Source organism: Neovison vison, chromosome 1 (assembly GCF_020171115.1).
Source record: "Neovison vison isolate M4711 chromosome 1, ASM_NN_V1, whole genome shotgun sequence".
NCBI lineage: Eukaryota > Metazoa > Chordata > Mammalia > Carnivora > Mustelidae > Neogale > Neogale vison.
In genome coordinates, this window is record NC_058091.1 from 251,712,214 (window position 1) to 251,724,844 (window position 12,631).

The 12,631-nt window shown below is 46.4% G+C and overlaps 1 protein-coding gene across 4 annotated transcripts in view; it reads right to left on the bottom strand.

The window, feature by feature from the left end:
* Nucleotides 1-549: 549 nt before the first annotated feature.
* The window catches only part of ZNF346 (zinc finger protein 346), a 34,502-nt gene continuing 22,420 nt past the window's right edge, over nt 550-12,631 (bottom strand). For 3 of the 4 annotated variants that reach the window (XM_044228830.1, XM_044228820.1, XM_044228848.1), the window contains 2 exons: nt 6,860-6,953; nt 550-4,423 (listed from right to left, as the gene is read on the bottom strand). In XM_044228830.1, coding sequence (XP_044084765.1) covers nt 4,336-4,423; nt 6,860-6,953 — 182 coding nt within the window. In that variant the 3' untranslated portion in view covers nt 550-4,335. Of the gene's footprint in view, nt 4,424-6,859; nt 6,954-8,222; nt 8,314-12,631 lie in introns of those variants that run through there. The other variant, XM_044228839.1, reaches the window with a different exon arrangement.

Sequence of the window (12,631 nt, forward strand, 5' to 3'; positions counted from 1 at the left end):
ATTCCCCAAATAACCCTAAAAGGTAGATACTAATGTTTCACCCTTAGGTACAGGGCAGCTCAGCAAGATCATACAGCTCTGCAGAGCTAAGATCTGAACCCTGGCTGCCTGATTCCAGCCCGAGTTTTTGCTGCTACTCTAGACTGCCTCGTTAGGGCTGATGCCTCTCCCTCCATGAGACCCTCCTTCACCACCAGAGCCATTGGCTCTGTTGGAGCCTGCTGGATTGGGTATTGTGGGTCCTGGGCACTGACATGGGAGATCATCCCAGGCTAGAGAAATTCAAATCTGATCGCTGGGGTGCTCAGAGTAAGAGGGGCCCTGATATGAAGTCAGTATGAACCCTTGGGTTCCAATTCCCACATGCCACAACAATGTCCAAAAATTAGAAAGACTGACAATACCAAGTGCTGGCCAATTGGTAAGTTGGTAGAACCACAGTGGAAAACTATTTGGTAGTATCTCGACAAGCTAAACACACACCTATCCTATGATACAACAATGCTACTCCTGGGTATATGTGTATACATGCACACCAAATGACACATATAAAATTTTTCACAAGAGCTTTATTTATAATAGTTCGAAATGGAAATAACCCAATTGCAGTGTATTCATGTAACAGACTACTACTACACAGCATGAAAAAAATGAACTTCTGACACACATAAAAACATGGATGAATCTCACAGACATGATATTGAGCAAAAGAGGATGTGATTCCACTTTATAAAATTCAAGAGCAAGCAAAACTAGTCTATGGTGATAGAAGTCAAAGCAGTGTTTACTTCTAGGTGATAAATACTAGGAAGGGGAACAAGGGAACCTTCTGGGGATCTGGCAATGTTCTGTACCTTGATCTGGATGGTGATTACTCAGATGTGGACACATATGTCAGGATTATCAAACTGTACTTGAAAAATTAGAGCACATTACAAAATGTAGCTGAGCAAGCTAGGGAAAAAGTGGTATTTCAAATACAGACAATTTTTGGGTCTGGCTTACAGCAGTTACTTTTTGCCCACCTCAAACCATTCTTCTCCCCTGGTTTGGAAGAAGCCCCACACTTTCTCCTTTTCTCTTCCAAAGTGTTTTAGGTGGAGCTCATTCTATCCCAGGCCCCATATCAGGGCACCATTTTCCCTAGTTTTAGTGATTGGTTTAGGAATTGGGACAGGGCCAAGCTGGCTAATGAATCAATCCAGAATTTTTTTTCTTGGAGCCAGTAAGAAAAGATGTTCTTTCTAGACTATAGTTGCCTATCTATCAGGATAAAAGCCTAGAGCTGCCAGTGGCCATCTTGCTACCTCCTTGGAGGGAGTTCACCTGAGAAAGAGGCCACACAGAGGAAAGAAGAGTGAGATTAAATTCTTCCTGATGACATTGTGTCAGAACCTGGATCTAGCCATCCCTGTACCGAAATTTTTCATTAGGTGAACTGGTAAATTTTCCTTTTTTACTAATCATTTTGATTTCAGTTTTTTACAGTTATAATTGAAGTCTAATACACTGGGACTCTTGGGTAAAATTATGAGAAGTATTGGGGGGACTTGGAATATAAAATAACCACTGAGCCTTGTCTAATCTCTTTTATGGTTGTTTGCTCTGTGAGACCATAGCTCTGCCAGAAGGTGGGTGGGCCAGGCCCAGGGGTCCTGTGGGAAGGATTCTGGTCCTTGTTTGGAAAGGGTTCCAGCCTAGGAATCTAGAGAATTGGATTCCACTCTCCATTTGTTGCTTCTTAGCGGCAGGACCTTGGGCAAAATACTGTATCTCTTTGAAAGTCTTTTCTATAAAATGGGATATGATTACCTAGCTCAAAAGGCTGTTATGCAGATCAAATGCATGTTTCCCAACTTCTCTAGCTTTTTCATACCCTTAGCTGAGTTAGTGCCTGTGTCCTGGGCATTCTCACTATACCCTGTATGAACCTCTCACCATTGCCATAGTGATCTTTATTGTGTATGAGCTCCCCAATGGCAAGAAAGTGCTCACTCCTGTGCCCTCTTGCCAACAGGGCTGGGCACATGGCTAGCAGTGACTTCTAAACCTAGACTAAGAGGTCTTATGGGCTACAGCTAATGATCTGGCAGTCCACCCACCCTTCTGCCCTTCATTTCTTTGCCTGATCGATAAGGCTGATTCTGATATCCTGTATAAGGTAAGAAGGATTCCAGAGAAACTTCTGCGACAGTCTGGGACTTTGGATGCTGAAAGCTGAGAACCCATCGTGGGGACCGCATAGGGCCCTTCCCAGCTGGTCAAGAGCAGGTGCGCAAGAACAGTTTGCTGGGTGAAGAATGGGGGCTGAGGCTGCATGCATACTCTTCTCAGATCTGGCTGTCTGAGACAAATGCTGGACAAAGGGCTCCTGAGGCCATCACACATACTCCTTCCCTAGCTCATTTCTGGGTCATAGAAAAGCTTTCTGCAAGAATCTCTAGGCTTATAAGTTGATGGAACAAAGCCAGTGCTGAAGAAGAGCTGTGTAGGGAAAGGCCATCTTTCCGTATACACACTCATTCATTCATACATTCATTATTCAACAAACACTTCATGACACACCACTACATATTAGAGAAGTAGAGATCAAAGAAGCTAGGTCTTAGCCCTGAAGGGATTAGCCTGGAGAGAGCCATACTGGACACAGCCTCCATTTGGGGTTCCCTGTCTGTCTCCTGCCCTGCTCTCCTGCATCTCTTCTCCATTGAACAGCCAGAACGATCCTCTCAAACAAAGTAGATTCTCAGCTTAACCCTCCTAAAGAGCTCCATAAAGCCCTCAGTGACTGGGAGGCAGATGAATGGATGAGATCGTATTAAGTTTAGGGCACCTGGGAAGGCTTCAACAAGGTTGCCAGGCAATTTAGATGTTTATCTTTGTCTCACCTCTTAAGGTCAGTGTTTAGAGCCCTGGGAGTCCGAGAGGGGTGAGGGTAAGTGGTGAAGACACGCATATTAGATCCAACGGCAATATGGCACCAAATCCCAGGCCTGTTAAGTTGCAGTTTGGCTCATGGGAGAAATTCTTTATTTAGATGCTTCAGTGACCAAGAGACAAAGCATAAGCACACGCACACACACCCATACACAATAAGTAAAGGCATTTCACAGGCAAAGGGATAGGCAATAGGGGGAAGAGGCCACGAGAGCAGCTAGGGGCTTCTCTGACTCAATGAAGAGGGGCCTATGATGGTGACACTCCTTGGAATTCCTGCTTGAAAGCTACAAGTTGAAGTCCCAGGGTATAAAACACAGCAGAGTTGGAGAAATCTAAGCTTGGAGCCCAGGGAACATCTTTTTCCTCATTGCAGAAACCTGTACCAGCTCTCCTTTCTTTTCCTGGGGGTCCTATCCTGTTCCCTGGCACCCAGGCATCTCCTGGTGGATGATGGGAGAGGGCTAGCACCACAGCAACCTGGGCAGGTGGTCTGCTGCATAAGGAGAAGGAGAGGGCTAGTAGAGCCAAGGAGCAGCAATGAACCTCTGAGCTGGCTGGCATGAGGCAGTTTGCCTTTAAGGGCACAGAACCTTCAAGGGAACTTGCATGTGGGAACTTTCCCACATGTCCCTGGGTCAGAGCACCTCTCTGACAGAGGAGGGGAAAGGACCCCCTTGGAGATTTCCATGATCCCACAGGATACTGAGGCTTCCTCCTGCTCTAGCTTTTTTCCAGCTGCTGCAAATCCTTAGCACCATTCAGGAACTGCAGAAAAGGAGCAGGAAGGATAGCACTGCTCTGCCAGGACTGTATCACTGCTCTAGGAGGAAACTTCACAGTGGGTGAAAACTGTCTAACTGGCCAGCATCTGGTCCCAGGCTCAGGAAAGCCTGTACTTTTTGGGGAAAGGGGGAGTCATATTAGCTCCAAGCTTCCATGGGATAGCCATTTCCATCTACCCTTTCCCTCCTAGGCCAAGGTCTGGTGTGAAAGCTCCAGGTTTCACTGGAGCTGCCTAGAGCCCAGGGAGAGCTCAGTTCTTTAGCTACAGAGACTGGTTCAAAACTGACTTGCAGAGAAAGACAGGTCTAGGACTCATGACATATGGCCCAAAGACGCTGGGGAAAGGGAAAGGCCATCCTCCAAACTACTACCCTGTGAGGCCCCAAGTCCTCTCAAGATCCACACCCCTTTCTCTCGTCCTGACCTACAGGGTCCATTCCAAAGGGGTAGAGCAGGGGTGGATTCGCCTGGACCAATCAGAGGCTATCTGCTGCCTCAGGCCTATGTGTTCTCCAGGTATAAGAAACAAGGAAGAGGGAGCCAAGGGCTGACCATGGTCACAGGAAGCTGGCTCATGGCTGGTTCAACCTTGGGTGCTGGACAGAAACATCTCTAGTCTTCCAATGTGGCTGAGTCTTTCAGAATGGGCTGCCTTTGCACTGGAATCTGGCCCAGGGGGGATGCCATTGTTTTTGGTGACCTGCAATTTGAGAAAGAATAAATGTTCAGGGTCAGTTTGTGGTGGTTTTTCTAGGTAGTTTATTCTAAGGATAATATAGCTCTTCCAGGACCTTGGAGTAATAAGGAGGGTAGCTCTCCTTTACTGAGGGCCATTGTAAGCTAGGCACAATGCTTGGTGCTTTGCTGCCAGCATCTTATTTTATCCTCATGGCAATTTGACAAGGATTGAGATAGTACCTCCATTTTATTTATGAGGAAACTAAAGTTCAGAAAGTGTAAGTCACCTGCCCCCAGTAAGCTTTTTAGTGTTGTTTTGTTGTTATTTTTAACTCCCCCCATGCCCCACCCCCACCAGTAAGGTTTTTGAAAGTGTGCTTGATTCAGGATGGCAGCCTATGTCTCTCCACTATACCACGCCATTTATTCTGCCTACAGGGCCCTATATGACCTGGATAGTATAGACTGACCATTCTCCCCCTCACACTGAGTCACAAGTGGCTCTCATGTCCCTCTCTATCCCACTCTCTGGGCATCTAGCAACACCTGATATTGTTTTATTTGTTTATGCATTTGTTTAGGATCTGCTTCTACCGCTAGATAGGGATCCAAAAGATCAGGGAACACTACTGGTCTTGGTTCTTACTGTATCCCCAGTGTTCCAAACAGGGCATGGCACATAATAGGTACTCATTAAATATTTGTTGAATGAATGAAAGCTTATCTCTAATAGCTCCCCTTTTTGGTACTAGTACTACATGTATATATCTCTAACTTTCATCATCCTATCAGGTGAGGATAATGAGCTCCATTTGGAATGTCAGAGCAAAATGAATACACTTTGGAATCAAAACATTTGAATTCTGGGTCTAATTCCAAGTAACTATGCAATCCTGGGCAAGTCACTTAACCTATCTGACTTTAGGTTTCCTTGGGTTGGAAAAGGGGGGTTTGTGTGGCTTTAATTCAGAGCTGCTATTGCGAATTAAATGAGATTAAATTAGGTGTTCCACAAATCCTATCTATAATCTTACAGAAAAGGAAGTGGAGGTTCAGAGAGGTTTACTGACTCACCTAAAGTCACACAGCTGGCAGTATAGGAAGAAAATAGTAAACGCTATCATTTTCAAGATGGGGTAGCCCTAGGGCAGGGCTCTGATTGGTTCTAGGTGGTGTACTGAAACTGCCACCAGTAAAGCTGCAAGGGAGGTATACTAAAATGGGAGTGAGCCCCAGGCTGGATTACAGGGGCTTGTGTCAAACCTAAAAGAAGCCTCAAGAGTCCTCCCAATATAAAAATACATATTAAACACATATAAATAAGATCTGCTGCAATGTAGGAGAGGAAACTTCAGGCAGAGAGGACCAAGGACATTTTGACTCTAATAGTCTGGGTTTCTATCACCTTTAATTCATTCAGCTCTGTGAGCAATACAGGACCTACCACCAAAGTCAAAGAAATCATTTAGGAGACTTGCTTGCCTGAAACTCAGTTTCCTCATTGGTAAAATGGGGGCATGTCCATCTCAGATGGTTACCTAGTGGCACACTGTCCCTACTACCCAGGTCCCTTCTGAAAGGAAGGGACGGAACCACGTGAACCCTCCCCTGGCTAGGCCCTAGTTGCCTTATATCACATTGTGCCACAGCCTCCTTGTAAGCATGATGCCCTGGAGAAGTGTGCTGTGAGCCAGGCAAGCCTCAGTATGAATTACAAGCTCTGCCTCACACTGTCACTTGGAATGGTGGTTGCCTATCTGTAACAATAATCCCTTCTTCCTAGGGCTGTTGTGAGGATTACCTGAGAGAATCTGCTTGGTATATGCCCTGTAACAGAATAGGGGCTCAAAGAATGTTAGTCATTTTCAAGGTTATTATAACAGATGACTGATTCTGTTTACTCCAAAGCACTTATCACAGTTTGTAACTATTGGTTGTTTACTTGTTTATTGTTTATCTCCCCCGCCCCCCCCATCAGAATTTAAGGTCATGAGAGCAAGGACTGGGTCTGTCTTGGCCACCACTCAGAGGGTGTTCAATATTTGATCAAGGAATGAAGAAACCTGGTCATATTAGGTAATAACCTGTAGAGGGAGCCCTTGCCATAGAATTGATGGCAATCAAGACCAGATTCTTCGTGCCACAGGTGGGAACAACAACAAAAAAGCTTCCCTAGTCAGACTACCGAAGGGCAGGAAATCTAAGTACTTTTAGAAGACCACTAAGGAAACTATGTTTCTCTGTGAAAACCTTCAGCCCAGCAGGTCCAAAGGCTGCAGAGAAGGTGATTGGAGAAAAACTTACAGAGGAGACACTTCTTTCTGTTAACTGATTGATCTGTTGACTGAGAAAAGGCTGCCAGGATACCAGTTTAGCAAAGGAATATCTGGCTTTGTTTTAATTTAGAAGCCCTGAGTTCTTGTTGCAGACCCTTGAATTTCAAAGGATGAATACTCACTGGTTCTTGTGTTTGAAGCCGCTGACATGAGCTTGATACTGTTCTATGGAGTTCAGCACTATCTTACACGTCTTGCAGGGGTAGCCCTTCCCAGCTGAAACACACATAAAAATCAAGATGTTTAGTTATCCAATAAAAAGGGACCTGGGGACTGCTGCTTTTGACAGTTAATGCCCTTCTGAGGATGGATGGTGGAGTGAGGTTAGGTGGTTGGCCCTGATGAGAATCCCAGAGGCCTCAATGCTCAGGGGGCACAGGCTGTCTGTCTATGTGCTTCCTGGGGTTGGGAACTTCCTCATCCCCTGCAGCATCCCCAGAACTGAACCTGGTCCAGACTAGCTGTCTGATGAGTAAATAAAAAACTGATAGAACAAAGAGGTGACATTTGGTGTAACTGTCTTTTCTACCATGACTGTGCTAAGTGGCCTCATTAAGAATGTTCTTTCACTGAGAGATCTCTGGGAAACTGCCCCTCTCCTTGGGCTTGCAATAACAGTAATTAATGGGAATACCTGCTATGAAAATTAATCTGTCTTTCTACCTTGGGGCTAACAGACACCCTGTCTTACTACCAGCTCTGATCCATTGCCAAAGTGGTCTTTGTCCACATGATCTAGTAGAAAGCATGGTCAGGAGCAAAGATACGAAGCTGGACTTCTGGCTCTGCCTTCATGTGATGTTGGTGAAATCCCTTCTCCTCCCTTCCTTTCTTTTTTTCTTTCTTTCTTTTTTAACTTTTTAAAAAAGGTTATATTTATTTGTTTATTTATTAGAGAGAGAGACAGTAAGAGAGAGCATAAGAATGGAGAAGGTCAGAGGGAAAAGCAGACTCCCCGTGGAGTTGGGAGCCCGATGTGGGACTCGATCCCGAGACTCCAGGATCATGACCTAAGCCAAAGGCAGTTGCTTAACCAACTAAGCCACCCAGGCGCCCTCCCTTCCACTTTCTGATCCTCAGCTTTTCTCAACTATAAGCCAATTACCCTATAACTGATAACCATAATGCTTATAATAAAAAGCAATATTATTAACTAAGTATCTGATATAGGCCATGCACACTGTATTACTTTGTTTGGCCCTCATAACGATCCTGTGAGAATCATTATCATTATTTTATAGATGAGGAAAATAAGGCACAATCACATGTCTAAGAACACAGAGTTATGAAGTGGCAAACTCACTTGGCTGGCCACAAAGGCTGTACTTATTCTAGCAAGCCAAATGTTAGCTATACAAGGCAGTTGTACGCATAACTTCAAGAGCCCTCTGGTTCTGACACTTTTTCAATCATCTGCCATCCTAAAGTTTCACAACTCCGGAGTGAGATCACCTAGGCTCAAATCCCAGCTCTACCATTTCTTACCTGTAGGACCACAGGCCAGTTACTTAACCTCTCTGAGATTTGGTTTCCTCATTTGTAAAAGTGGGGCTTCTCTGAGAATCAGGTTCCTTACCTATAAAATGAGGTTAATATTAGTATCAACCTCATAAGGTTATTGTAATGATTTAAGTAAAAGCATTTGACACATAGTAAGTGCTCAACAAGTGTGAGTTTTCATCACTAGCATTATTTTACTCTTATGGGTTCAATGCGTCAGTCTGGTAAAGAGGTGGAGAGTATCTTTAAATCAGCCTTCCATGGCAACTGTAGCTACTGTGAACACCAATGATCACCTCTACTCCAAAAATCCAGCCAATGGTCCCGGCTATATTTGATTCCTTTGTATCTTCAAGTACTTCCTGGAAGATAAATCCCTTGAAGGAATTTAAGGGAAAAATGATTGCAATCAGAATTCAGGTCCTTTTTAAACATTAATGGACAGCATTTGCAGAAGGCTTAATTGTAGACCCTCAGCTCTTCTCTCTGAACTCTCTAGGGGGTTGCGTTCATGCCCCTGACTTTAATTATCACCTAAAACATATGAAACCTACCAATATTTAATAGCTACTGACCTACCATATGGCAGTATCTCTAAACCAAACCTCTCCTTCGAGGTCTAGATCGATATATCCATCTACCTACTTGGATATCACACGGGCATCTTAAACTTAAGCTGACGAAACCTGGCTATCCACCTACTAGCTTAAGACTAAATCTAGTCACCATTCTGGACTATTCCCTTTCCTTCACCTCCCACTTTTTTTTTTTTTTTTTTGTAAAGATATTCTTTTTATGTAATCTGTTTCATTAACATGGAGTTGAACTCACAACTCCAAGATCAAGAGCTGCACGATCTACTGACTAAGCCAGCCAGGTGCCCCTCACCTCCCATATGTGATGGCCAAATTCTGGCAATTCTACTTCCAAAGTAGCTCTTGAATCCATTTACTTCTGTCTACCTTCTCCACTGCTACCTTAGTTCAAGCTCCCATCTTCTTTTGTATGAATTACTACAATATCCTCATTGCTGGGGTCTTCTCACTCCCTTTCCTCTCTGTTCCAAAACATCCTCCACTTTGTAAGCAGAATGATCTAAAAATGCTTAAACTGTCAGTGGCTTCCCAATGCTCTTAGGATAAAGGCCCAAATCCTTAACATAACCAACAATACCATGACTGGATGCTTGTTCATCTTCTGCCCATGATCGTTTTGCCTAACTCTATTCTCCTTATGCTCTGGGAAGCCTTCCTTGTTCTTTGTTCCCCCATCTTAAGTCAACCCGTTTGTTTCCTTTTCTTTCTTTCTTTAAAGATTTGTCTGTTTATTTAAGAGAGAGAGAGAGAGAGTGCACACATGTGCGTGAGCAGGGGGAGGGGCAGAGGGAGAGGGAGGGAGAGAATCCCAAGCAGATTCCCCATAGAGTCAGACATGGGGCTTGATCCTAGGACCCTGAGATCATGACCTGACCCAAAATCAAGGGCCAGGCACTCAACCAACTGAGCCACCCAGGTGCCCCCTACTTTTTAAAGGAAGATTTATTTATTTATTTATTTATTTGAGAGAAAGAGAGAGAGCGTGAGAGCAGGGTAGAGAAGCAGAGAGAATCTTAAGCAGAATGCACGATGAGCAAAGAGCCCAAAGTGGGGCCTGATCTCATAACACTGAGATCATGACCTCAGCTGAAACTAAGAGTCAGATGCTTAACCAACTGCTCCATCCAGGTGCCCCATTTTCTTTTCTTTTTAAAAATAGTTTATTTTTAAGTAATCTCTACACTCGACATGGGGCTTGAACTTACAATCCTGAAATCAAGAGTTACACACTCGGGACTAACACTCAGTTAAGAGTTTGCCTTTGGCTCAGGTCATGATCGCAAGGTCCTGGGATCCAGTCCCACATCTTCAACCACTCCTCTCCCTCTGCCTGCCATTCTCCAGCTTGTGCTGTCTTTCTCTCCCACTCTGTCAAATAAAATCTTCTTTAAAAAAAAAAGTTGGGTAATTAAGTTTTGGCAGAGGCCAGAAGGGAAAAGTCAAGCTTCTAATCAACCTAAAACCTTTGCTAAGGTGGAGTCTCTGTCAGCTAAAGTCACTGCTTTGCATATCCTAGACCAGCATCCCACCTCTGTGTAGAAGGGGGTCAGAGTAGGTTTGGTGCCTTTACAGACATCCTGCAGTTGGAAAGCCTCCTGCCAAGTATACTCAGAGCTGGAGGCAGGAAAAAGGAGTGTAAGTCTTAGAGCCAGACCAAACTACAGACAAAGACATACACTGACTGTCACTTAATAACATCAGACCATGCCCCCCTTCGGCAACCTCTCTAGCCACAAACCCAGAGCCTAACATGACACATGACCCCTACCCTCAACTTGGGCCCCCGGGGATCCCGCCTCAGCGCTGGCAGATCCAGCCTGCCAGGCCCCTAGGCCCTAACCCTACCTCTAGGATGGCTTTTCAGGCTTCTGTCCCCAGAGGCCTGGCCCCCAAGCCCTCCAGACTGAGGACCCCTGAATAACACTCCAGCACTCCACCTGACACCCAGGAGGAAAGTGCACCATTTGAAGCTGCGCAGAACCCTCAGAGCAGGAGAAAACTGTGTGCCCCCCTGAGGCCACCCCCACCTTCGGTGGCCCCTGGCCACAAACCCGGAGCCTGACGTGCCACCTGACCTGTGCCTTCAACTCGGTACCACTGTTCCCAACCCCGGGGATCCCGCTACAGCGCCAGCATATCCAGCCTGCCATGCCGCTAGGCCCTAACCCTACCTCTCTAGGTTGGGTTTTCAGGCTTCCGTCCCCAGGGCCTGGTCCCCAAGACCTCCAGATTGGGGACCCCTGAGCCACATCCCAGGACTCCGCCTGACACCCAGGAGGAAACCGTGCTGTTTGGAGCTGTGCAGAACCCTCAGAACCAGAGAAACCTGCATGCCCCTCTGAGGCCACTCCACTGTCAGTGACCCCTGGTCACAAACCTGGCCTGACCCTGGCCCTCAACTTGGACCCCCGGGGATCCTGCCTCAGCACTGGTAGATCAGGCCTGCCATGCCCCTAGGTCCTAACCCTATGTCTAGGTTGGGTTCTCAGGCTTCTGTCCCCAGAGCCCTGGCCCTGAACTCCTCTAGATTGGGGACCAGAGGCATACTCCAGGACTCCACCTGCCACCCACGAGGAAAATGTACTGTCTTGAGCTACGCAGACCCTCACAGTGGGGGAAACCTGCATGCCCCACCCCCCCTCTAGGCCACCCCTACCTTTGGCATACCCCCAGGACAGAAACCCCGAGGCTGGTGCTCAATCTGATCCTCTCCCTTAACTCTTCCCTGGAGGACATCACCTCAGGGTACATTAAGGGAGCCGCCTTGACCGGCCCATGGTCCTGGACAATTGCACCACGCACCTAGCGAGAACGTGCTCCCAACACCGGGTGCTCAAGGCTCAAATGACCGCACAATGCTGGCCAATTCTCACGAGATTTCTGCCCAAATCAGTATCAATTTGGGTAGAAAGTTTGTGAGAATTAGCCGGAAACCCCGACGAACTCGCTTCCGGCGGCGGGGGCCTTCAGCGGAGCCGCCTGGGCCTGGCCTATGGTCCCTAGCAGTTGCGGCCCCAACCCTGCGAGAAAGCACACAAAACGCCAGGTGCAGCGGAGCCTGAGTTGTCTAAAAACACTGGCCATCCCTGACCTCTACTCAGCGCCCCTGGGGAGCCTGCCTCAGTGCTGGAAGAAGAGACCTGCCATGCCCCTAGGCCCTAACCCTAACCCTAGGTTGGCTTTTCAGGCTTCCCTCCCCAGAGGCCTCGCCCCTAGGCCCTCCAGATTGGGGACCACTGAGCCACACCCCAGGACTCTGCCTGCCACCCAGGAGGAAACCATGCCATTTGGATCTGCATAGAACCCTCAGAGCAGGAGAAAGCTGCATGCCCCACTGAGGCTATCCCCCACTGAGGCTACTACCCCCCAACAAAGGCTACCCCCTTTGTTGGCCCTCTGGCCACAATCCTGGAGCTGTACGATTTCAGGCAGGTCACTCTGAGTATCAACTACTTTATTAGTGTGAAATGGGAAAATCATACGTACATTTAGGAATGCTGCAGGAGTTATATTATAATATACATGTTCATATCAAAGGGGGTGTGATACCCCTGTCCTGGGTCTAGGTTTTCATGAAAAATTCTGGTTGATCTGTCAAGCAGTCAGATGCCTTAAGCAAGAAAATAGGACCTAGGATAAAAATTCTAGGATTAAGTATGGTAATTAGCCTTAGACGAATGGAGGTGTAGATACAGGAAGGAGGTTTTGGCTTAAGACAAAAGAATAGAATGGATAGAAGTTAAGATAAGCAGCCTAAAACACAGCAGTGTTTTAGGCAGTAAAACTCTCTGGCAGTAG